At 41.5% G+C, this 26,267-nt stretch overlaps 3 protein-coding genes across 4 annotated transcripts; 1 reads left to right on the forward strand and 2 right to left on the reverse strand.

The window, feature by feature from the left end:
- Nucleotides 1-160: 160 nt before the first annotated feature.
- Nucleotides 161-8,380, reverse strand: LOC145493264 (uncharacterized). The gene is made up of 4 exons (XM_081472689.1): nucleotides 6,432-8,380; nucleotides 4,463-4,790; nucleotides 2,680-2,795; nucleotides 161-1,262 (listed from the first exon to the last, which is right to left on the reverse strand). Exons 1-4 carry the CDS (start codon nucleotides 6,916-6,918, stop codon nucleotides 1,048-1,050), a joined length of 1,146 nt encoding a protein of 381 aa, XP_081328815.1. The 5' UTR covers nucleotides 6,919-8,380; the 3' UTR covers nucleotides 161-1,047.
- Nucleotides 8,381-8,846: 466 nt separating this feature from the next.
- Nucleotides 8,847-24,880, reverse strand: LOC145493260 (uncharacterized). Of its 2 annotated transcripts, XM_081472684.1 has the most exons (5): nucleotides 22,282-24,879; nucleotides 15,641-15,968; nucleotides 13,858-13,973; nucleotides 12,392-12,436; nucleotides 8,850-11,048 (listed from the first exon to the last, which is right to left on the reverse strand). In XM_081472684.1, exons 1-5 carry the CDS (start codon nucleotides 22,766-22,768, stop codon nucleotides 10,834-10,836), a joined length of 1,191 nt encoding a protein of 396 aa, XP_081328810.1. In that variant the 5' UTR covers nucleotides 22,769-24,879; the 3' UTR covers nucleotides 8,850-10,833. The 2 variants fall into 2 exon arrangements, with proteins under 2 accessions (XP_081328811.1, XP_081328810.1); XM_081472685.1 differs by lacking the exon at nucleotides 12,392-12,436 and having other exon boundaries at nucleotides 8,847-11,048; nucleotides 22,282-24,880.
- On the forward strand, nucleotides 16,747-19,923 carry LOC145493266 (uncharacterized). Its single transcript, XM_081472691.1, has 3 exons — nucleotides 16,747-16,850; nucleotides 16,978-18,134; nucleotides 19,838-19,923. The coding sequence occupies exon 2, from the start codon at nucleotides 16,999-17,001 to the stop codon at nucleotides 18,103-18,105; it is 1,107 nt and encodes a 368-aa protein (XP_081328817.1). The 5' UTR covers nucleotides 16,747-16,850; nucleotides 16,978-16,998; the 3' UTR covers nucleotides 18,106-18,134; nucleotides 19,838-19,923.
- Nucleotides 24,881-26,267: the final 1,387 nt, after the last annotated feature.

Consider the following 26,267-nt stretch of genomic DNA (forward strand, 5'->3'; position numbering starts at 1 on the left):
CGTCCAGTTCCAAACAGAAATACGAAAAATTAGTCGTAGTGGGTCCTTTCAAGTTTAAAAGTGGTCATTTCAAGTTGTTGATTTGCAGAGGACGAAAAAGAAATGTACCAAGAATTATATTGCACGTACACAGCCATTGTTCTGCTCATTAAATCTTTTGTTTGGTGACGTTCTCGTTGCCGTTGCCGTCGTGTTTTGCGTAAGGTCCCTAATTTATTGCTCATCAGATCAAGAGCTCATCTCTGATGTCAGTTTATTTCCAAAACGGTTTTTTTCTTATCTGTAAAGAAAGTCAAAACAAATCAGAAAAATCACTGCTGGCAATAGTTTTACCCTGTTGTTACTGATTGCTGTCGGTAAAGATTTGTCCAAAATACTTCCTTAATGCACATTCTAATAAGAGTTCCTCTTAGGATGGTCTACTGTATAGCATTACACTGAAACTACACGTTTAGTGTCCTTATGGATAAAGACAGTTCTACCAGCTAAAAAAATCCTGTTCGTCTCAACAGGGTGGCCAAACGCCCGCAACATGCACATGTAGTATGTTGTTCCCAACAATGTTGCGATATGTTGCGTTGAAATGTTGCGATCGTTTGGTCGGGGCTTTAGTTCTTACTTATGATCAATTGGACGACAGATGCATATTTGTCGTCATTCGTATTATTATTATTATTGTTTTGCTGTTGTTGTTTGATTATTATATAAAACAAGTATATTCCGTGTTGCCGTGCGTCTTGTTCAGTAACAGATGTCAAAATGTGGTAACAACATCAGCGACCCACTCGGCTATTGCCTAGTGTGCCACTTTTTTGAACTTACCACATTTTGACGTCATCTATGATCAATCACTGACCAGACGCACAGCAATATGGAAACTAATGACGGCAATTGCGAGAGGTCCGCGTAATTAGAGTTCTACTGTTACTCTACAAGAAAGAATGATCTTAGAGAGCTACTCTCCCTTGCATGAGCATCTTCTAATGATAATTTCTAATCTTTTTTTTTTTTCGTTTTGACAATCTTCACCCATGGCGTGGTGGGTCTTTAAAGGTCTGCTGCTGTTTCCAGAGGCGACATGTCCTCTTCTTGTTTTCTGTAAGCAAACCCTAGACCATGATTCAGTCGCCGCTTCAAACAGATTGCGACCAGTGCTATGATCCCCAGAATGATGAGAGTCACCACCACTGACACCACAATGGCCCACACTTTCACAGCTTCAGTGGGTTTTGTCGGCACCTCAGTAGTGGACCTTTCTTTGTCTGAAATGAAATAATTGGATTTAGTCACTCTAACTGAATTGTAATTGTTGTGGTTGGTCTGATAGCACTTGCAGTCAAATGTTAAATACTTTATGACCAGTTTAGAGGGAAACAGTCAATTTTGTTTCTCGAGAATCACGGAAATTCTCCAACCTCGAAATTCGGGCAAACAGTATTTTCTGGTTTCCTGAGGAGCCAGTCCTTAAGTGGATTGTTTTATAGCAACAAAGATATAGGTAAATGCAAGTGCAACTGATTGCAGTCGTTGATTCAACAATCAAGAGTAACGTAAGACAGACGTTTGGAGGGAAACCGTTTCATTGTTAGATGCTGCAAATCCTGGAAGTTGCCAATGAAGGGTTTTCGTAAGGTCTCACATAAACTGTCTGATACCCTTCAAGGGAACAATAGAACAAACAACAGAAACAATGCCCCTATAGCCCTGAGACAATAACAGCTGCTAAGATAATAAAGCAATGGCAGCTTACGAACGCTGCTATTAACACCTCTGCAATGAGATCCGCAGGCTTTTTCTTGAAAAATCATGCAGTTGATGGATGTTGTAACAAAAGGAACGGAACCAGAAACTGAACCAGGAGCCGAACCAGAGGTAATCGAATTAAAATGGGAGAAACTTCTAGCTAATGGATACAGCAATAGCAAATGTGATCGGTCCAGAAGTTCACTGCTCCATGAGGCGTAGGGTTAGCGTAGTGAAGAGAGCGATCGCGTCCCACCAATGTGGTCCGGGGTCGTAAGTGGGTTGAGTGTGTTGATTGTTCTCGCCTTGTTCCGTGGTTTTTCTCCGGGTACTCCGATTTCGCCCGTTTTCTTCCAAAGAAAACCCCCAGCATTTCCATTCGACCAGGAGAGAGAACATGCATTAAAACCAACTAATGTTGATGTAGCTTCCTCTTAAAAAATACTGTAATTTTTAAAGGTGCAAGCAGAACAACAACAACAACAACTAGCTTTATTTGCATGACAATAAATACACGCGTGTTGCAAAAGCTTTTTTAAACTAAAACTAAAACAGTAATGATTGTGATGAACATAACATAAGGTTATAAGATGGAGATGGGAGGCGGTTAGCGTAAAAGCATACCCTTCCTTTCTCAAATAAGGGAAGCGAAAAATATTTACCCCACACCAGTAAAGCGAAGGCCTGCACACCTTCCATAGATTCATCAGGGATCCTTTTTTTATTCCATGGTGCGTTGTAACTGTACAACCGCACCGAAACATGCGTGCACCGTGTATAAGGCTTTGCATATGCAGTTTTTTACTTCCTTGCTTGCCTACGCACTTACTTCTTGACAAGCTTACTTGTTTACTTATTTGACACATGATGTATTAACTCGCTTTAGAGTGACTTTCTTCCTGGATGTATTTAGACAACTTTGCTCAAACTAATTACCTTGCAAGTAATGAGCATAGAAGAAGGGTCGGGGCCACTCAGCACGCTTGCAATATCCATGACTAGTGTTTCCATTTCCAAGTAACGCACAGTATTCAGCATTCACAAAATCATCCCTGCAAATGTCAATAATAGACCTGTTATGATTTAGCTTGCGGTGTGTGGTTTGCAGTCTACAATGAGTTATTATAAGTGAGTTTAAGAAAACCACGACGGCAACGGCAACGGAAACGTCGCTAAACAAAAGGTTTAATGAGCGGCACAGTGGCCGTGCATGTGCGTTATAACTCTTGGTACATTATTTTCTCTGCCATCCTCGGCAAAACAACAACGTGAAATGACCAAATTCTGCGTTGTCCGGAGAACGTGAACCACGTCGGTTAATTTTTTTCATTTTTATTTCAAATGTTTCGCCCTGTCCGAGGTTCAATTTCGTGATAGCTTTGACGCTTAAGCCCCGGCCATACGTTCGCAATTAATATGTCAACACAACATATCGCAACATTGTTCTTCCAACATTTGCAAGCTCCGGCCAAACGATCGCAACATTTGAACGCAACATATCGGAACATCGTTGGACGCAACATGTTGAGCGCGTTTGGCCACCCTGTTGCGACGTGTTGCGACATGTTGGGTGTTGAAAATCGAACTAGTGCGCAACATTGTTGCACGAACCTGGCCAAACGACTACAACATAGATCATAAAACATCCACAAATGTTGCATGAAAAATTGCCCCTTTTCAAATTTGAAGCCCCGGCCAAACGATCGCAACATGCCAACGCAACATATTGCAACATTGTTGGGCGCAACATGTTGCGTACGTTTGGCCACCGTGTTGCGATGTGTTGCGACATGTTGGGTGTTGTTGGCTCAAATTTGACCATTTTCAAACTTGAGCCAACAACGCCCAAAATTTCGCAACACATCGCAACACGGTGGCCAAACGTACGCGACATGTTGCGCCCAACAATGTTGCAATATGTTGCGTTGACATATTGCGATCGTTTGGCCGGGGCTTAAGGAACAAAGGAAAACGACTTTAAGCCCCGGCCAAACGATTGCAACATATCAACACAAAATATCGCAGCATTGTTGGCCCAGCATTTGCAAGCTCCGGCCAAACGATCACAACATTTCAGCACAACATATCGCAACATTGTTGGGCGCAACATGTTGCGCGCGTCTGGCCACGCTGTTGCGACGTGTGGCGGCATGAGTGTTGAAAATCGACCTAGTGCGCATGGCCGGGTGCAAAGTTGTTGCACATATATTATGGCTTCCTGTAGGCCGATATCCAGTTGGCGCAGCCCACAAATGGCATTTTGCCGCGGGGAAAAGGAGCACCTCCGATGCAGACAGCAATTATTTTGTTTGCCTAGTATTTCCGCGTATTCTTGGGGGATTAGGGAGTTTAAGAAACCAAGACGCGACGCCAAGGACAACGTCGAATAAAAAATGATCTTATATTTTACCTAGGTATCTCGCGATACTCTTAAGTCATTTACTTTGTTCTCAGTATTAAAACTACCGCAAAACTGAATCTGGGGCAGGGCGAAACATTTGAAATAAAAATAAAATAAATAGCCGTCGTGGTTCAAGTTCTCCAGACAACGCAGAATTTGGTCATTTTACGTTGTTGTTTTGCAGTGGACGGCAAAGAAACTAGGTACTAAGAGTTATAACGCACGTTCGCAGCCATTGTTCTGCTTATTAAACCTTTTGTTTAACGTTATTCCCGTTGCCGTTGCCGTCGTGGTTTTCTTAAAATCCTATTAAATTACCTGAAAAACTCCGGACAGTCCCTGACAATGTCATCGCAAACCGACCTACAAATGGAGTAATGTCCTTCACCCTCGTCGGGAAAGCACGGTGGAAAATACTCCCCACAATACAGCTTCTTAAGGTTCTCCTTGCACTTAGGATACTTCTCTAACGTTTTTAGAAAAACTGGAGGGAAGTCTGTCTGCGGGTTCTTCTCATTGTAATGCTTATCGTAGGCGTGGAGATACCAATGTTTCTGGTTTTCAACTGTTATGAGGGTGTGGTTCGATATACCAAGGTTCTTACATGCGGGGATTACCAGTTCTTGACAGCCTCGTTCCAGTGGACCTATAGAAAAGAACAACAATACAGACTGAGTCAGTTCAGAACTCACTGACCAGATGCGACCATGACCTCGGGGGTCAGAGATGTGATGATGGAGAAGTTGTTGCAGAATTCTCCACAGCGTTAAGGGAATCTCTGCGTTCCGCTGGTTCAGCAATCAATCGGACTGTATCGTTCTGTTTTCTTACGTTTATTTACGATCCACACGTTCTACATTCAATCGATCCCTATTCATTCTGTCAGTTACAGGATAACGATTCTATTTATTGGTTATTACAACGGAAACACACAGCTAAACTACATAAAGCCATTATATTCTTAATACTTATTTGTGGTTTTCTAAGATCCTATTGTATTTTCTATTGCAAGATTTCACTCGGGCTAATCCGATTAACAACTCCGTAAATTACACCCAAAAGTCACATATTCCTCTACGTCACAGGATGTTCAAAACCAAATTTGCGCGCACAATTTCCCTAGATAATTCTTTCTTTCACTGTCGGTAACATAAGCCAACCTTCTTGAAGTTATTTCGAATTATACGCAAGCACGTTTCACAACAGAAGTCAAAGGGTGTATAACTTTACTGACATCTAAGCGTTTCAAAGCCAGTCATTCCTAAAGGGTACGAGCGGGTAACAGACATTTGCAACTATGCCGTCTTTCAAAGACGCAAACGCAGTGGTCTTGCAAGAACAAATGCTTTCTACCGCCTCCGCTCATTCTGTTAATGTTTCCTAACTATATTATTATACACAGGCGCTTGAAGTTCGTGTTGTTACATAATTTTACTCAGTGTTTCAAATGTTACAGGATGCTGGACTTTCTACGGATACAGCGGTTTTAAAACTGCCTTTGCGCCTTAAATTCAGTTTAAGAGTTAGTTTCCTGATTGCGGTAGCAGTCGCCCTCGTCCTCGTCCTCGTCCTACTACTCGTAGTAGTAGTATTAGTTGTAGTAGTTATATTTCTGTTGGCGTATCTCTCCACCATCATGTGCGGTCGCAAACACGCAAACACGTTTGAACAAGAGTGCATATCACTCGTCGTTCTACCTCACTTCTACTCCCTGGAACAGTTTACTTTTGTTTTCACAAGCATGTCAAAGCCGTTGGCCCTGCTCCATGAATAACGTCGCGGTGATTTTAGACTGCGTTTTGCGATATTATTTGTGCGTATTGAGTACCTGTCATATAATCGATAGAGCGAAACAATTCATCAGATCGAATTGAATTTTAGAAACAAAAGATAACATGACTCAGCTTGTGCACTCAAGCTCATCGCATTCCGTCAGGTAAGCTAAAACAAAATACTGACCCAGATTTATTGTAATAAACCTGATATTTTTCGCGAGAAACACAAAAGCATTTTAAATGGCTAACGTTTTTGAACTTTCAGTTTTAATTTGAGAAAATTTGACCGTTTAAGAACCCAGGGCGACTAATATACAAATTTTGAATATTTGCCAACAAAATTTAATATGTTTATCCTATCGACAAACTCAGAAATACCGGAAATATGCATCAAATTCGTTATCCGGTTACAGCGCTTATAAAAGAAATACATTTTTGTATTTACCAACGAAAATTTAATTAACTTATACTTAACGGTTTCTCAAATAATCAAGGTAATATTTTGTTCTCACCTTTGATGCTCTCGTTGGTGTAGAAGTTAGGTGGCTCAAAGCACTTGCCACTGCTCGCTAGTTCATTTGGGAGAACGTGACAATTCGCGATAATATAGTCCAAGAACGTTGGAGGGAGCGTTTCCTCGCATTGCTTCAAAAACTCGCTGCAAACTCGTTTGCAAGGATATACACGTTGTCCTCCAGAGCAGTAAGGAATAGCAAATGAGCAATACAACGATTCAACTAATCCAATCTTTGAACAGTTGTTCAAAGTAGAAAAATATCTACGGAGCCTGTTGGCTACTTTTTCTAGCACTGAATCAGTCACGATGTCCGGATACTGGAATGTAGTATTGTATCCACCTATCGCCGAGCAGAAACCAAGCGGGCCATCAACAAAGCTGCGACACTGGCCACTGGCTCGCGGATACCTTGGTTGAGCTGAGCTGAAGGCAGCGTCGAAACTACACAGCAGAATCGCAGATGATAAAACTGTCAGGTACATGATGAACTGGAGTGTGTCTGGCGTGCAATGGAATCACAACTCTATCCAACTTGGCAAAACTTCAGCTTTACAAGCCAGTCCGTCATGTGATCACGCAGTCGCATGTCACTATCCGTTTCCAGTTGAACTGTTCTCGACTATAAATAAGGTGAATTAGCATGAATTAAATTTTATATCTTTGATTATCTTGTGGTGACCCCGGGCTTTACACTGACATAACGGAACATGAACATGGTAAATGTTCATCTGTCAAGTCACGATGTACACCCTACTCCACAGTGAACAAGTCCTTGTGAAACAAGCCTCTTTCCGTTGATTATAATTGATTTTTATTCCCCGCGGGTCCCCTATACTTTTTTTCGTGACGCGTGAATAGGCGTTTTTGCTTTTCCGTGAAGCGTGAATGAGGATTTATTTTTTCTGTGCTTCGTGAATCTATATTTTTCTGTCCTCGGGGAACTGGTTTTCGACTTTTTCGTGATCCGTGAAATATGCATTTACTTACGCGTGATTTGTGAATCAACGACTTTTGCGGGAATAATTTTTCACTTTTTTGGAAATTTCATTTAGCGTCATTTCTGCGCCTTTCAATAACATGCGGACTCTTAAAATTCAAAGCTCAACCGACAATGCATTTTTCGCTACCGTCAATCAAATGTTCGGCGGCTCCTCCCAGCTTCCGACTACTGCAGCACAGTTCAGACAAAGAAACAGTGTTCGGCAGTAGTTGGAAGCTAGGAGGAGCCGCCGAACATTTGATTGACGGTTGCGAAATACGTATTTGTCGATTGAACTTTGAATTTTAGAGTCCGCATGTTATTGAAAGGCGCAGTAAAGCTCGTAAACTACACCAAACTAGATGTAAAACTAGATGTATTTGTAATTGTATGTTTTGCGAAACGTGAATAGAATTTGTATTTTTATGTGAAACATGATTTGGCCTTTGCATTTTTACGTGAAACGTGATTGCCTGCTTTTTTCTGTGAATGTGAAGTTGTTTTTCGAATTTCTCGTGAGGCGTGAAAAGACCTATTACTTATGCGTGAAACTGACCCTCTTCCCCCACTCCACCCCCTGTTCGTCCTCCCTCTCCGCTCGTCTGGTTTTAAGCCAATCTGTCTGTCAAAGACTCGTGCAAACAAAAGAACTTCAGCTGCCCTGGATAAGGGCCCTCGCCATCCCTGCAATCAAGATACACAAGTCTGCAAAGAAGGAGCAGATCAAAATTGTAAAACGACAATCTTTCTTACAATTTTTATTGCTTGTCAGACTCTTTAAGCTCTTCCTTGATACCTCTTCCTTAATTTTCAACTTTTCCCCCATTGATATAAATATCCCCAGTTACAAGTTCTCCCGTTAAAAACTCTGCCTACCAAGTTGTTTACCTTGGGTTTGTATGCAACGAGCCCCCTCCCCCTCCCCATTAAAAGGAAATCCCAGTTTTCACGAATGAACGTTATTATTTAGTTTGGCTGCGACCAAACTCTTTCGGGTTTGCAGAAGGACCGCCAGAGCAAAATAGAAGAGCTTTCAGGGAGTTTGTCTTCGCATCGCTTCAAAAATTCGCCGCAAACTCGTTTGCAAGGATAGACTCGTTTTCCCCCGGAACACTGAGGAATGACGTAATGGCAAATTAGTGTTTCAACTAGTCCAGTCTGTGAGCAGTTTTTCAAGTAGGCGAACGCTTCACTAACAGTCTTAGCTGCTTGTTCAAGCATTGAATCAGTCAAGAAATCCGGGTACTTAAATGTAGTGTTGTATCCTCCTTTTGTCGAGCAGAAACGAAACGGCCCGTCGACAAGACTATGACACAGGTCACTGGCTCGCGGATGCCGCAGTTGAGCTGAGCTGAAGGCAGCGTCAAAACTACACAGCAGAATCGCAGATGATAAAACTATCAGGTACATGATGTACTTGAGTGTGTCTGGCGTGCAATGGAATCACAACTTTTTCGCCCGTTTGCAAACCAGTTGTGTGATCAAGTCAGTCGCTTGTCACTATCTGTTTTCAGTTGAACTCTTCTCAGATATAAACAGTGCAAATTAGCATGAATTAAATTTCCTTTGTTTATGTTGTGATGACCTCGGGCTTTTAATACACTGACGCACTGACTCTGACCATCTGTCACGTCACGTTATACACCCAGCCCCCACTGTACGACAGTAAAAAAAAGTCCTTGCGTAAGAAGCCCCTTTTGCATGCTATACCGTGGAAATAGGTGAAACAAAAGGTCCGGGTGAAATATAAATTTTTTTGTTTGTTTGATTGTTGTTGCTGTTGTTGAATCCTGATTATGACACCCCCTCCCCTTCACCCTGTTTCTCTCTCTTTCTTCTGCCTAAAGCCAATTTGTCCACTGACGACCCGTGCTAGCAAAAGAAAACTGGAAATTAGAGCTGACCCGGATATAAACCCTCACCATCCATGCAGTTACCTTCTGGTTCACAGGATATGATATGTCTTCAAGTTTGGTACAGATCAAAACTCTGATTCAGGGAGTCTTTCTTACAATATTAGGGACCTTGCAGATATACGACGGCGAAGGCTAGGACGACGCCTATCAAAAAGTGTGTTTATATTTTACTTTGGAATTTCGCATTTACGTAGATCTATTCAATGTGTTTGTCGGTATTAAAACTTGGCCCTGCTGGATATGCTACGAATGCGTTCAGTTTCAAATAGAAATACGAAAAATTAGTCGTAGTGGGTCCTTTCAAATTTGAAACTGGTCATTTCAAGTTGTTGATTTGCAGAGGACGGCAAAGAAATGTACCAAGAATTATATTGCACGTACACAGCCATTGTTCTGCTCATTAAACCTTTTGTTTGGTGACGTTCTCGTTGCCGTTGCCGTCGTGTTTTGCGTAAGGTCCCTAATTTATTGCTCATCAGATCAAGAGCTCGTCTTTGATGTCAGTTTACTTCCAAACGGTTTTTTTCTTATCTATAAAGAAAGTCAAAACAAATCAGAAAAATCACTGTTGGCAATAGTTTTATCCTGTTGTTACTGATTGCTGTCGGTAAAGATTTGTCCAAAATACTTCCTTAATGCACATTCTAATAAGAGTTCCTCTTAGGATGGTCTACTGTATAGCATTACACTGAAACTACACGTTTAGCGTCCTTATGGAGAAAGACAGTTCTACTAAGAAAATAATCCTTGTATAATATGTCGAATTATTCTCGAATTTTGCTCAAGACACGACCAAACGATCGTAACATTTCAACGCAACATTGTTGGGCGCAACATGCTGCGCACGTTTGGCCACCTGTTGCGCGTGTTGCGACATGCTGTGTGTTGTTATCTCAAGTTTGAAAATGGTCATATTTGAGCCAGCAACACCCAATTGTCACAATACGTCGCAACAGAGTGGCCAGACGCGCGCAACGTGTAGTATGTTGCTCCCAACAATGTTACGATATGTTTCGTTGAAATGTTGCGATCGTTTGGTCGGGGCTTTAGTTCTTACTTATGATCAATTAGACGGCAGATGCATATTTGTCGTCATTAGTATTATTGTTATTGCTTTGTGTATTGCTGTTGTTGTTTGTTTATTATATAAACAAGTATATTCCATGTTGCCGTACGTCTTGTTCAGTAATAGACGTGAAAATGTGGTAACAACATTAGCGACCCACTCGGCTATCGCCTCGTGTGCCACTTTTCTGTTCTTACCACATGTTGACGTCATCTGTGATCAATTACTCAACAGATGCACGGCAACATGGAATCTATTTGTCAAACTGATGACGGCAATTGTGAGAGGTCCGCGTTATTAGAGTTCTACTGTTACTCTACAAGAAAGAATGATCTTAGAGAGCTACTCTCCCTTACATGAGCATCTTCTAATGATAATTTCTAATCTATTTTTTTTTTTTCGTTTTGACAATCTTCACCCATGGTGTGGTGGGTCTTTAAAGGTCTGCTGCTGTTTCCAGAAGCGACATGTCCACTTCTAGTTTTCTGTAAGCAAACCGTAGAACATAATTCAGTCGCCGCTTCAAACAGATTGCGACCAGCACTACGAAGCCCACACTGACGAGAGCTACCCCCACTGACACCACAATGACCCGCACTTTAACAGCTTCAGTGGGTTTTGACGGCACCCCAGTAGTGGGCCTGTCTTTGTCTGAAATGAAATAATTGGAGTTAGTCACTCTAACTACATTGTAAGGGTTTTTGTTTCCAATTGAATTGAAAACAATTTTAACTTTATATATAGCTAAGGTCCTGATTTTATTCATCTATTAAGGGTTTTTGTTTCGAATTAAATTGTAAATAATTTTAACTTTAGGTAGCTAAGGTATATTTTAATATTTAGATAGTGTCCCCAATTAGTTTTTCTTTAAGCTAAATACCATTGACACTTAAATAAAGTCATTCATTCATTCATTCATTCATTCATTCATTGATGTCGTTAGCATCATGGCACTTGAAGTCAAATGTTAAATACCTTATGACCAGTTTAGAGGGAAACAGTCAATTTTCGTTCTCGAGAATCACGAAAATTCTTCAACCTCGAAATTCGGGAAGAACAGTATTTTCTGGTTTCCTGAGGGGCCAGTCCTTAAGTGGATTGTCTTATAGCAACAAAGATATAAGTAAATGCAAGTGCAACTGACTGCAGTCGTCGATTCAACAATCAAGAGCAACGTAACACAGACTTTTGGAGGGAAACCGTTTTCATTGTTAGATGTTGCAAATCCTGGAAGTTGCCAATGAAGGGCTCTCGTAAGGTCTCACATAAACTGTCTGATACCCTTCAAGGGGACAATAGAACAAACAACAGAAACAATGCCCCTATAGCCCTGAGACAATAACAGCTGCTAAGATAATAAAACAATGGCAGCTTACGAATGCTGCTATTGACACCTCTGCAATGAGATCCGCAGGCTTTTTTCTTGAAAAATCATGCAGTTGATGGATGTTGTAACAAAAGGAACGGAACCAGAAACTGAACCAGGAGCCGAACCAGAGGTAATCGAATTAAAATGGGAGAAACTTCTAGCTAATGGATACAGCAATAGCAAATGTGATCGGTCCAGAAGTTCACTGCTCCATGAGGCGTAGGGTTAGCGCAGTGAAGAGAGCGATCGCGTCCCACCAATGTGGTCCGGGGTCGTAAGTGGGTTGAGTGTGTTGATTGTTCTCGCCTTGTTCCGTGGTTTTTCTCCGGGTACTGCGATTTCGCCCGTTTTCTTCCAAAAAAGACCCCCAGCATTTCCATTCGACCAGGAGAGAGAACATGCATTAAAACCAACTAATGTTGATGTAGCTTCCTCTTAAAAGATACTGTAATTTTTAAAGGTGTAAGCAGAACAACAACAACAACAACTAGCTTTATTTGCATGACAATAAATACACGCGTGTTGTAAAAGCTTTTTTAAACTAAAACTAAAACAGTAATGATTGTGATGAACATAACATAAGGTTATAAGATGGAGATGGGAGGCGGTTGGCGTAAAAGCATACCCTTCCTTTCTTTTGACGGCACCTCAGTAGTGGGCCTTTCTTTGTCTGAAATGAAATAATTGGATTTAGTCACTCTAACTGAATTGTAATTGTTGTGGTTGGTCTGGTAGCACTTGCAGTCAAATGTTAAATACTTTATGACCAGTTTAGAGGGAAACAGCCAATTTTGTTTCTCGAGAATCACGAAAATTCTCCAACCTCGAAATTCGGGAAGAACAGTATTTTCTGGTTTCCTGAGGGGCCAGTCCTTAAGTGCATTGTCTTATAGCAACAAAGATATAGGTAAATGCAAGTGCAACTGATTGCAGTCGTTGATTCAACAATCAAGAGCAACGTAACACAGACTTTTGGAGGGAAACCGTTTCATTGTTAGATGTTGCAAATCCTGGAAGTTGCCAATGAAGGGCTCTCGTAAGGTCTCACATAAACTGTCTGATACCCTTCAAGGGGACAATAGAACAAAAAACAGAAACAATGCTCCTATAGCCCTGAGACAATAACAGCTGCTAAGATAATAAAACAATGGCAGCTTACGAACGCTGCTATTGACACCTCTGCAATGAGATCCGCAGGCTTTTTTTCTTGAAAAATCATGCAGTTGATGGATGTTGTAACAAAAGGAACGGAACCAGAAACTGAACCAGGAGCCGAACCAGAGGTAATCGAATTAAAATGGGAGAAACTTCTAGCTAATGGATACAGCAATAGCAAATGTGATCGGTCCAGAAGTTCACTGCTCCATGAGGCGTAGGGTTAGCGCAGTGAAGAGAGCGATCGCGTCCCACCAATGTGGTCCGGGGTCGTAAGTGGGTTGAGTGTGTTGATTGTTCTCGCCTTGTTCCGTGGTTTTTCTCCGGGTACTCCGATTTCGCCCGTTTTCTTCCAAAAAAGACCCCCAGCATTTCCATTCGACCAGGAGAGAGAACATGCATTAAAACCAACTAATGTTGATGTAGCTTCCTCTTAAAAAATACTGTAATTTTTAAAGGTGCAAGCAGAACAACAACAACAACAACTAGCTTTATTTGCATGACAATAAATACACGCGTGTTGTAAAAGCTTTTTTAAACTAAAACTAAAACAGTAATGATTGTGATGAACATATAATAAGGTTATAAGATGGAGATGGGAGGCGGTTGGCGTAAAAGCATACCCTTCCTTTCTCAAATAAGGGAAGCGAAAAATGTTTACCCCACACCAGTAAAGCGAAGGCCTGCACACCTTCCATAGATTCATCAGGGATCCTTTTTTTTATTCCATGGTGTGTTGTAACTGTACAACCGCACCGAAACATGCGTGCACCGTGTATAAGGCTTTGCATATGCAGTTTTTTACTTCCTTGCTTGCCTACGCACTTACTTCTTGACAAGCTTACTTGTTTACTTATTTGACACATGATGTATTAACTCGCTTTAGAGTGACTTTCTTCCTAGATGTATTTAGACAACTTTGCTCAAACTAATTACCTTGCAAGTAATGAGCATAGAAGAAGGGTCGGGGCCACTCAGCACGCTTGCAATATCCATGACTAGTCTTTCCATTTCCAAGTAACGCACAGTATTCAGCATTCACAAAATCATCCCTGCAAATGTCAATAATAGACCTGTTATGATTAAGCTTGCGGTGTGTGGTTTGCAGTCTACAATGAGTTATTTTAGTCAGTTTAAGAAAACCACGACGGCAACGGCGACGGAAACGTCGCTAAACAAAAGGTTTAATGAGCGGCACAGTGGCCGTGCATGTGCGTTATAACTCTTGGTACATTATTTTCTCTGCCGTCCTCGGCAAAACAACAACGTGAAATGACCAAATTCTGCGTTGTCCGGAGAACGTGAACCACGTCGGCTAATTTTTTTTTTTTTTTATTTCAAATGTTTCGCCCTGTCCGAGGTTCAATTTCGTGATAGCTTTGACGCTTAAGCCCCGGCCATACGTTCGCAATTAATATGTCAACACAACATATCGCAACATTGTTCTTCCAACATTTGCAAGCTCCGGCCAAACGATCGCAACATTTGAACGCAACATATCGGAACATCGTTGGACGCAACATGTTGAGCGCGTTTGGCCACCCTGTTGCGACGTGTTGCGACATGTTGGGTGTTGAAAATCGAACTAGTGCGCAACATTGTTGCACGAACCTGGCCAAACGACTACAACATAGATCATACAACATCCACAAATGTTGCATGAAAAATTGCCCCTTTTCAAATTTGAAGCCCCGGCCAAACGATCGCAACATGCCAACGCAACATATTGCAACATTGTTGGGCGCAACATGTTGCGTACGTTTGGCCACCGTGTTGCGATGTGTTGCGACATGTTGGGTGTTGTTGGCTCAAATTTGACCATTTTCAAACTTGAGCCAACAACGCCCAAAATTTCGCAACACATCGCAACACGGTGGCCAAACGTACGCGACATGTTGCGCCCAACAATGTTGCAATATGTTGCGTTGACATATTGCGATCGTTTGGCCGGGGCTTAAGGAACAAAGGAAAACGACTTTAAGCCCCGACCAAACGATTCCAACATATCAACACAAAATATCGCAACATTGTTGGCCCAGCATTTGCAAGCTCCGGCCAAACGATCACAACATTTCAGCACAACATATCGCAACATTGTTGGGCGCAACATGTTGCGCGCGTCTGGCCACGCTGTTGCGACGTGTGGCGGCATGAGTGTTGAAAATCGACCTAGTGCGCATGGCCGGGTGCAAAGTTGTTGCACATATATGATGGCTTCCTGTAGGCCGATATCCAGTTGGCGCAGCCCACAAATGGCATTTTGCCGCGGGGAAAAGGAGCACCTCCGATGCAGACAGCAATTATTTTGTTTGCCTAGTATTTCCGCGTATTCTTGGGGGATTAGGGAGTTTAAGAAACCAAGACGCGACGCCAAGGACAACGTCGAATAAAAAATGATCTTATATTTTACCTAGGTATCTCGCGATACTCTTAAGTCATTTACTTTGTTCTCAGTATTAAAACTACCGCAAAACTGAATCTGGGGCAGGGCGAAACATTTGAAATAAAAATAAAATAAATAGCCGTCGTGGTTTAAGGTTTCCAGACAACGCAGAATTTGGTCATTTTACGTTGTTGTTTTGCAGTGGACGGCAAAGAAACTAGGTACCAAGAGTTATAACGCACGTTCGCAGCCATTGTTCTGCTTATGAAACCTTTTGTTTAACGTTATTCCCGTTGCCGTTGCCGTCGTGGTTTTCTTAAAATCCTATTAAATTACCTGAAAAACTCCGGACAGTCCCTGACAATGTCATCGCAAACCGACCTACAAATGGAGTAATGTCCTTCACCCTCGTCGGGAAAGCACGGTGGAAAATACTCCCCACAATACAGCTTCTTAAGGTTCTCCTTGCACTTAGGATACTTCTCTAACGTTTTTAGAAAAACTGGAGGGAAGTCTGTCTGCGGGTTCTTCTCATTGTAATGCTTATCGTAGGCGTGGAGATACCAATGTTTCTGGTTTTCAACTGTTATGAGGGTGTGGCTCGATATACCAAGGTTCTTACATGCGGGGATTACCAGTTCTTGACAGCCTCGTTCCAGTGGACCTATAGAAAAGAACAACAATACAGACTGAGTCAGTTCAGAACTCACTGACCAGATGCGACGATGACCTCGGGGGTCAGAGATGTGATAATGGAGAAGTTGTTGCAGAATTCTCCACAGCGTTAAGGGAATCTCTGCGTTCCGCTGGTTCAGCAATCAATCGGACTGTATCGTTCTGTTTTCTTACGTTTATTTACGATCCACACGTTCTACATTCAATCGATCCCTATTCATTCTGTCAGTTACAGGATAGCGATTCTATTTATTGGTTATTACAACGGAAACACACAGCTAAACTACATAAAGCCATTATATTCTTAATACTTATTTGTGGTTTTCTAAGATCCTATTGTATTTTCTATTGCATGATTTCACTCGGGCTAATCCGATTAACAACTCCGTAAATTACACCCAAAAGTCACATATTCCTCTACGTCACAGGATGTTCAAAACCAAATTTGCGCGCACAATTTCCCTAGATAATTCTTTCTTTCATTGTCGGTAACATAAGCCAACCTTCTTGAAGTTATTTCGAATTATACGTAAGCACGTTTCACAACAGAAGTCAAAGGGTGTATAACTTTACTGACATCTAAGCGTTTCAAAGCCAGTCATTCCTAAAGGGTACGAGCGGGTAACAGACATTTGCAACTATGCCGTCTTTCAAAGACGCAAACGCAGTGGTCTTGCAAGAACAAATGCTTTCTACCGCCTCCGCTCATTCTGTTAATGTTTCCTAACTATATTATTATACACAGGCGCTTGAAGTTCGTGTTGTTACATAATTCTACCTTGTCATCAGTCTACGTCACTACAGAGTCACATGAGAAGCGCATGCGCGTTGCTGATCAGTGTGCTTTGCGTTTCGCTGGCAGTTTCACGCTGTGAGTATTTTTAATCCTTTAATCTTTGCAAACCATCTAAACCATCGCCGGGTTTTTCCACCTTTTACATACCTGGAGAGGAAGGTAAGGCTAAAATTGGATACTTATTGTACTTTTTCTTCTACAGCTCGAGCGATTCCTTTCCAAAATGTCTAATGAAAACACAGAAGCGTCGGGCACCTCCGACGGCTCTCCAAGCATGGTAGATTCACCTAATCTCAATAACCGAGATCTTGCGTTATCTCTAGATAACATAAACAGCAACATGGGGAAAATGGCTAGTCTTTTAGCTAAATTGTGTGAAAAGCCAGTCCCTGACGAACGCCCACAGGGCTTAAAGCGACAGTCAACATCCGCCGTATCGGATAATTCAGACTCTGAGTCTGAAGAAAACTCCCACAAACGACGGCGTCATACTAGTCTCTCGGATGATAATATTAGTCTTCACGGTAGTGATGATCTGGACGACGCAGATGACATTAAAATGCTCACCGAGTGTTCAAAGGCCACCGGCCAAAAAGAGCGGGAAATTCCCGCCAAGGAGACAAAGCTCCTTCAAGACTTTGCTAACAGCCTTGACGAGGATGACGCCACCGGCGACAAAATCCAGCAAGAGCTGGCTGATATTGCACTAAAACGATGGGGCAAGAAGCTGTCTTCTGACAAAATTAAAAGTTTCTCAGACAAATATAAACAGCCTCAGAACTGCTCTGACATAAAGGGTATAAAAGTCAACCCCGAGATATGGAGCCAATTAAATGCCAAGAAAAAGAAAACAGACCTGAAGATCTCAAATTTGCAGCAGGTTATCCGCAAAATCACTTTTGCGACGTTACAAATGACCAATGTGCTTATTCAAAATCCCTCTGGTTTAGAAAACAACAAAATAATGGCTAAACAAGTTGACACCATTGCAATGCTGGGACATGTAAATACGCAGTTGGCCCAGCTGCGAAGAGATGAAATCAAACCATCAATGAAAGCGGAGTACTCTGCTATTTGCTCGGCTGAAGTGCCCATCACTAGCCAATACCTTTTTGGGGACGACTTGGCGAAGCAATTGCGAGATGCCAAAGAAGCGAGCAAAATTAGCCATTCCTTTACATCCTCATCTAAGAATGGTCTCTTCAAAGGCAAACAGCAAAGTTCAAAACAATATGCCCATCATTCTAAAGGTCCTAGAAGAGATTTTTTATGGAAAGGCCAAAACCGGCACTACAACAAGAAAAAATCACCAACCACCGACAAGAAATAATGGAACAATTGCTTCAAATAAAGAACAGGGTAAGGGGCTTTGGAAATTTCTTGCCCAACCTGGTGAATTATTTACAAATGTTATGCAATACATTTCAGGCTGGGCAGGTGGCTGCTCATTTTGCAGCTTGGAGGACCCTTACTAATGACAAAATCCTATTATCGGATGTGTTGGGAGCAGCAATTGAGTGTACTGCCACCCCTGTTCAACACAAGTTACCTAAGCAAATCTTCTCAGAACATGAATATCCCATTGTTTGTCAAGAAGTGCATAAATTACTTGAGAAACGTGTCATCACAAAGGTGTCACCTGTATCTGGGCAAATTTTGTCCAATGTATTCCTTCGTCCGAAGAAGGATGAGACTTATCGACTCATACTAAATCTCAAAAGGTTTAATGAGTCAGTTAGTCATTATCATTTTAAAATGGATTCACTTTCTACCATAACAAAACTAGTTACCCAAAATTGTTATATGGCTTCTGTTGACATGAAAGATGCCTATTACTCTGTCCCCATTCGATCTTCAGATCGAAAGTTTTTACGCTTTATCTGGGAGGGGGAGTTATATGAATTTACCTGCCTTCCTAATGGGTTGTCGTGTGCTCCCCGTATATTCATTAAAATTCTTAAGCCCCCTCTGTCTACTCTACACAAACAAGGACACATAGCTGTGGCACATCTTGATGACCTTTACCTGCAAGGGCAAACCTATGAGAAATGTGTCCAAAATGTTATAGACACTACCGTCTTGCTGGACAAATTAGGCTTGGTTGTGCATCCAGAGAAGTCTACTTTCATACCCACACAAGTGCTTACTATCCTAGGGTTTGTAATAGACTCAGTAGAAATGACAATACAACTGACCAGTGAGAAAGCCACTAGTTTACAAAATGTCTGTACTGAGTTATTAGAAAACTCTTCCCCTTCTATTAGGGAAGTAGCAAGTGTTATTGGGAAAATAGTTGCTAGCTTCCCTGGGGTGATGTATGGAGCTCTTTACTACCGATACCTGGAAAAAGATAAATCCCAGGCCCTTATTAGAACAAAGGGTAACTTTGATGACTTGATGTCTTTGTCCCCTCATGCTAAATCTGAATTACAGTGGTGGATTCAACATGTGGGAGACATGTACAATGTAATCAACCACCCACAACCCCAGCATCAAATAACAACAGATGCTTCCCTTATGGGTTGGGGGGCAGAATCTGCAGGGGTGTCCTCGGGAGGAAATTGGTCCCATGCAGAGTCTAAACACCACATCAACTATCTGGAAATGTTGGCTATTTTGTTGGGGCTCCAAACCTTTGCTAAAGACAAGAGCAACACACATATCAGAATAATGTGTGACAACACTACAGCAGTTAATGTGATTAATCACATGGGAACAAGCCACTCAGATTCTTGCAATTCGGTCGCTAAGGAGATCTGGGAGTGGTGTATAGATCGCAAGATCTGGCTTAGTGCTGCACATATTCCTGGAAAACAAAATCTTATTGCAGATTTTGAATCCAGAAGAAACCAAAGAGAATCTGAATGGAGGCTTGACAAGGCATCACTAATTTGTGCTCTTGAGAGGCTAGACTTCAAACCTGATATAGATTTGTTTGCCTCTCGTATAAATCACCAGTTCCCAGATTATGTGTCTTACAGACCAGACCCCGAGGCTATTGCCATCGATGCGTTTAGCCTGAGTTGGTCCAACCTTAATTTTTATGCTTTTCCTCCGTTTAGTGTTATTCCAACAGTGCTGAACAAGTTGATGACCGAGGGAGCACAGGGGATTTGTGTGTTGCCAGATTGGCCCACACAACCATGGTACCCAACAGCTCTCCAGCTACTCAAACAGAAACCAGTGTATCTAAAAGCCAGGAAAGACCTACTCCAGCTGCCAAGCCATCCCAAGGAAAATCATCCAATCTGGCACAAGCTGAATCTCCTCGTGTGTCACTTATCAGGGAGGGACTAAACAAGTATGCTTTATCACCTGCGGCAAAAGATGTGCTAATGGCTTCATGGAGGGAAGGCACCTCCAAGCAATACCACACTTACCTTAGCAAATGGAATCAATACTGTCAGGACAATAGCATCAATGTTTTTCAGCCTGGAGTGACAAATGGCATTGAATTTCTCGTTTTTCTTTACAAATCAGGCTTAGGATACAGTGCTGTAAACACCGCACGTTCTGCGCTCTCTTCAATATTTGTTTTGGAAGACGGAGTAAAATTCGGAGAGCACCCGTTAGTAGCTCGCTGCATGAAAGGGATTTTTGAGTTAAAACCAGCTTTGCCCAAATATACTGAAATTTGGGACGTTAATATTGTGTTAGATTATTTGAGAGCTGCTGCACCCTTGAGATCCTTATCTCTTAAGCAGCTTACTCTAAATTTGACTATGTTACTCTGTCTCACTACGGGACAGCGTGGACAGACTATACATAAGTTTGATGTTAATTACATCCAAGAAATGGATGACCGCTACAGAATAACTATTTGTGAGAAACTGAAACAGAGTAAGCCTGGGCGACATCTAGCACCCATTGATTTAATTTCTTTCCAAAGTGACAAGAAACTTTGTGTGGTTGAGCATCTTAAGAAATACTTACAGCGCACAAAACAGTTGCGAGAGGAGCACTCACAGTTACTGATAAGTTATGTTAAACCATTTAAACCGGTATCCAAAGATACCATCTCCAGATGGGTTAAGCAAGTGTTAGAGTCAGCCGGGATTGACATTAACAAATACTCTGCTCATAGCAGCAGAGCTGCATCAACGTCCAGTTGTAAGGCCAAAGGTTTAAGCCTAGCAGACATCATGAAGAGTGCAGGGTGGTCTAATTCTAGTACTTTTGCGAAGTTTTATGATAAGCCTGTCGTCACTGCCTCAGCTAATTTTGGCTCCGTGCTGCTGAATCCAGACACACTTTGATCTGTGAAACTGTATTTTCTTTTTCCTTGTTTGGGAATAAAGTTTGTTCACTGTTATGAGTTGCTCGTGATGCAGGACTTTGAAGTCTCATGTGACTCCGTAGTGACGTAGACTGATGACAAGGTAGAATTATCAGATTAAACGAGACTTACCTGTAAGTTGAAGTTTGATCAAGATTCTATCTTGTCATCAGTCCGGAACGAAGGAGTCACATGCCCTTATGTACCCCCCCTCCCATGTCCTTCGTTCCTATTTTCTCCTGCACCACTCACGTTGAATACTGATCAGCAACGCGCATGCGCTTCTCATGTGACTCCTTCGTTCCGGACTGATGACAAGATAGAATCTTGATCAAACTTCAACTTACAGGTAAGTCTCGTTTAATCTGATAATTTTACTCAGTGTTTCAAATGTTACAGGATGCTGGACTTTCTACGGATACAGCGGTTTTAAAACTGCCTTTGCGCCTTAAATTCAGTTTAAGAGTTAGTTTCCTGATTGGGGTAGCAGTCGCCCTCGTCCTCGTCCTCGTCCTACTACTCGTAGTAGTAGTAGTAGTTGTAGTAGTTATATTTCTGTTGGCGTATCTCTCCACCATCATGTGCGGTCGCAAACACGCAAACACGTTTGAACAAGAGTGCATATCACTCGTCGTTCTACCTCACTTCTACTCCCTGGAACAGTTTACTTTTGTTTTCACAAGCATGTCAAAGCCGTTGGCCCTGCTCCATGAATAACGTCGCGGTGATTTTAGACTGCGTTTTGCGATATTATTTGTGCGTATTGAGTACCTGTCATATAATCGATAGAGCGAAACAATTCATCAGATCGAATTGAAATAAAGAAACAAAAGATAACATGACTCAGCTTGTGCACTCAAGCTCATCGCATTCCGTCAGGTAAGCTAAAACAAAATACTGACCCAGATTTATTGTAATAAACCTGATATTTTTCGCAAGAAACACAAAAGCATTTTAAATGGCTAACGTTTTTGAACTTTCAGTTTTAATTTGAGAAAATTTGACCGTTTAAGAACCCAGGGCGACTAATATACAAATTTTGAATATTTGCCAACAAAATTTAATATGTTTATCCTATCGACAAACTCAGAAATACTGGAAATATGCATCAAATTCGTTATCCGGTTACAGCGCTTATAAAAGAAATACATTTTTGTATTTACCAACGAAAATTTAATTAACTTATACTTAACGGTTTCTCAAATAATCAAGGTAATATTTTGTTCTCACCTTTGATGCTCTCGTTGGTGGAGAAGTTAGGTGGCTCAAAGCACTTGCCACTGCTCGCTAGTTCATTTGGGAGAACGTGACAATTCGCGATAATATAGTCCAAGAACGTTGGAGGGAGCGTTTCCTCGCATTGCTTCAAAAACTCGCTGCAAACTCGTTTGCAAGGATATACACGTTGTCCTCCAGAGCAGTAAGGAATAGCAAATGAGCAATACAACGATTCAACTAATCCAACCTTTGAACACTTGTTCAAAGTAGAAAAATATCTACGGAGCCTGTTGGCTACTTTTTCTAGCACTGAATCAGTCACGATGTCCGGATACTGGAATGTAGTATTGTATCCACCTATCGCCGAGCAGAAACCAAGCGGGCCATCAACAAAGCTGCGACACTGGCCACTGGCTCGCGGATGCCTTGGTTGAGCTGAGCTGAAGGCAGCGTCGAAACTACACAGCAGAATCGCAGATGATAAAACTGTCAGGTACATGATGAACTGGAGTGTGTCTGGCGTGCAATGGAATCACAACTCTATCCAACTTGGCAAAACTTCAGCTTTACAAGCCAGTCCGTCATGTGATCACGCAGTCGCATGTCACTATCCGACACCGCGGAAATACGTTTTTTGGGGCGCGATACAGTATTTTGCTGGTCAGCGGTACACCTTAACAAAACTACAAAATGCCTGCAAGTTTTACAGTGTTATCGCAGCGAGTCTTGTCGACAGTGAAAAAGATACAAAACTTAGAGCGCACACTGTAAACTTAGCTTTTAAACTCCGCTCATTTGTTGGATAGTTCTCAGTTAATATTATATATTGTGCCAAAGCCAAACTGAACTTGCACACGGTGTGAAATTGTTGTTGTTTCGTGAAAGTTCATGCTCGCAAGGGGCGAGCCAGTGGCAATTTACGTTACGATGTGCGCTAAGACTAAAACTAAGCAGCTTTTGTGTTGCTGTAGCGGTGTTATGAGGACATCAACTTCTCAAGTTTGTTGAATTGATGGGCTTGAACCGTGTGAATCGGTATGTCAACGGCATTTCGATCAAATTCGTCGGGAAGACAAGCTCGTGTTCGTCCACTTGTTCGATTGGGGGCACTCGCGTAAGTAAACACGGTCATCCTGTCTCCACTCGGTATCACCAAATTATGGACGAAGTTGGCCGAAATCGAAGCAGTGCTTCGTATAAATCTTGGACATGTTGGTGTAACAAGTGTAGGACTGAATCCCAAAAAGGGTTCAAAATCTGGCCTCAACTCGGGGAAGAATTCACCGAGGTATGTTTTATCATAAAATATCCAATTTTAATTATACTGTACTTCAGTAAGCTTGAGGCTGGCGAAAATAAAATTTTAAATTTTCATGTTTATTATTGTTTCTTTGTTTCTCGTCATAATTTCGAATTGTTGCAGTTCTGTATTTTGCTTTTAGCTTCTCTAAAGTGTGAAAATTATTTTAAACTAGTTGCATAGCTATTAGAGTTTAGAAAAAAAGTTATTTAGCTATTAGAAAAAACCACAAGAAGTACATGACATCTGATTATCTTAAGATGGCAGAAGACATGGAATACAAAGCTGTTAAAAGGGTAATTAAAAATACATGCATATGTTATTGCAAGACAATGAAATTACCATAAGATCTGGGTAATAACAACTTCCAATTAAAACTCAATAAATGAATTTCATTTTTAGTTATAGATAGGCTATCCCCCCTGTATTCACACAGCAATCTTCTGATTGAAAGGCCACCCAGATAATGTCTGACCACATTACCTTAGAGCCTGAGACTCTGCATAACTTTCTAAGATTAATTGTTTACATATTACTATTATCTGGATTTCCCAATAGAAAACTTCTTCTATTGTACATTTTTTTCTATTTTGGCTCAGCAAAATTAACAAATGTTTAACGCCAAAGCGTGCACTATTGAGTTATGGATGCACACGGGAGGTTGCTAAGCACGAAAGAAGCGTAAGAGTCGCACGAGGCGATAGCCAAGTGCGACTCTAGCTTCTTGAGTGCTTAGCAAACCTCCCAAGTGCATCCATAACTCAATAGTGCACGCTATGGCGTTTACCATTTGTTTTATAACATAACATTGAGACATTGGAACGACAGAAGTCCTTTAATTGAGCTACATCACACAAAAATGTTCATGTAGCCTTACATGACAAGAGAAAACAAGCGCGCCAAAATTTATTCATGACAACTGACTGCACACCAGTAACTCGACAAAGTTCCATCTTCAGACAACTGTGAAGACAATTTCGCATTTCTGGCAAAAGAACGTCGACCATTACTTTGGAAACAATGTCTGTCAAAAGATTTGCTTTGTAAACATCAGCACACACGTCAGCAGCATACACCCATGGGCAAATAGTAGACGCTAAATTAACCAATCAGAGCGCGCGCTTTGCTTTAGTTATGTTATAAATCCTTTTAGAAACTGTCCATGGATGATTTCCACAACATCAGTGCCGTAAAAACACCGAGAGAACAGTGACCAATGCTCTCCATATGGCAACTCCTCTCCTGAACATTCAGCCATCTGTTGATGGTGGGGAGAGGCAGGGGGCAGGAGCCCGGGAGAATATGGGGCAAGAATCCGGAGAGAAATGCAAAATGCTAATTTTTGTCATTCATTAAGGCTTCAAATACTTTCAAAAACAAGAACTGAAAATGTTACTGGACTTTCATTTAGTGTCTTTAGAGACTTCTAGGCTGACAGGCAAAGAAAAATTCACCCTTGGGCTCAAAATGAGGTCCAAAATGAAACCCTTTGACAGTGGTTACGTCATAGGTCATTCACTTGAAAGACATGGGTAAGAGTAGCAAGGCTGAAAACGAAGGAAAAGGAAATGCCCAAGGGGTGTGCAGCTAAATGACTAAGATGTGTTTTGAGTCTCTTAATTTACAGGGGGCAGGAGCAGGACGAACAAGGGTGGGAGTCAAGAGATAGAGGTATGGGAAGTGGGAGGTTCTGACTCCGCTGTCTCTTCCCCCGCTTGATGCAGTACCTTGTCCCTAAGTAAAAGGTAAAGTCTGCATAGAGCCAAGTGGCCCATCAGGCCAGGCTTATCTCGGGTTCTGTAGCATGAACCGACTAGGAGTATTTCTACTACCCCCTGCCGGATAGGATGCTAGTCGATCACAGGGTTACCCCCAGCATTATATTCACCAGTACCCATATGTACACCTTTGTGGAGTGAGGCACCGTGAGAGTAAAAGTGTCTTGCCCAAAAACACAACACAGTGTCCTTGACAAGGGCTCAAACACGGACTGCTCGATCCATTGCTGAGCGCACTAATCACAAGGCCACCGCACCTCCCACCTTGTCCCTTAGGCCTAACCTTAACCCTAAACCTAAAAAAAGGAGTCTGTAGATTTCAGTCAAGTTTATCTCTTTTATCACTTGTGTATTTGAGACAATTTCTAATTTCTTTGCTTTCCGCCATTCAGTTTACAGTACCAAAGCCTGATTTTAAGTGATTCGCAATTATTGACAGAACTTGTTTTTGCAACTTACAACTTCAGACTTTGCACAAAATTTCTCACCGGAGAAAAGCAATGTTGTAGAACTTAAGTGATGAACTAAATGCAATAAATATTAATTTGTAAGAAATGTATCTGTTCTTTAATACATGCTTTTGTGTCTAGTATCTGAGTTGGATGTAGCGAAGATATATTACCAATGGTTTGTAGACGACAGTAAGCCAATTCAGAGACACAGTGGCATAAACAAACCCACTTGTTAGCCAAATATCACAGGAAAAAAAATAAATACATATAATTATATAATTTATTGCCATCAGGTGCTATAATGTCTTGTAATAAAGTGGTTACAAGTTAAGAATCTTACAGAAGGGAGGATGATACAATATTATGACTAACGGGATCATAATTAATGTCATATTGATTCAAAGCACGTGATATGTACATGTCTGATTCATTAAGCACATACAATGTAAAAATTATTTTGTAGTGATT

The sequence above is a fragment of the Orbicella franksi genome, chromosome 7 (genome assembly GCF_964199315.1).
Source record: "Orbicella franksi chromosome 7, jaOrbFran1.1, whole genome shotgun sequence".
NCBI lineage: Eukaryota > Metazoa > Cnidaria > Anthozoa > Scleractinia > Merulinidae > Orbicella > Orbicella franksi.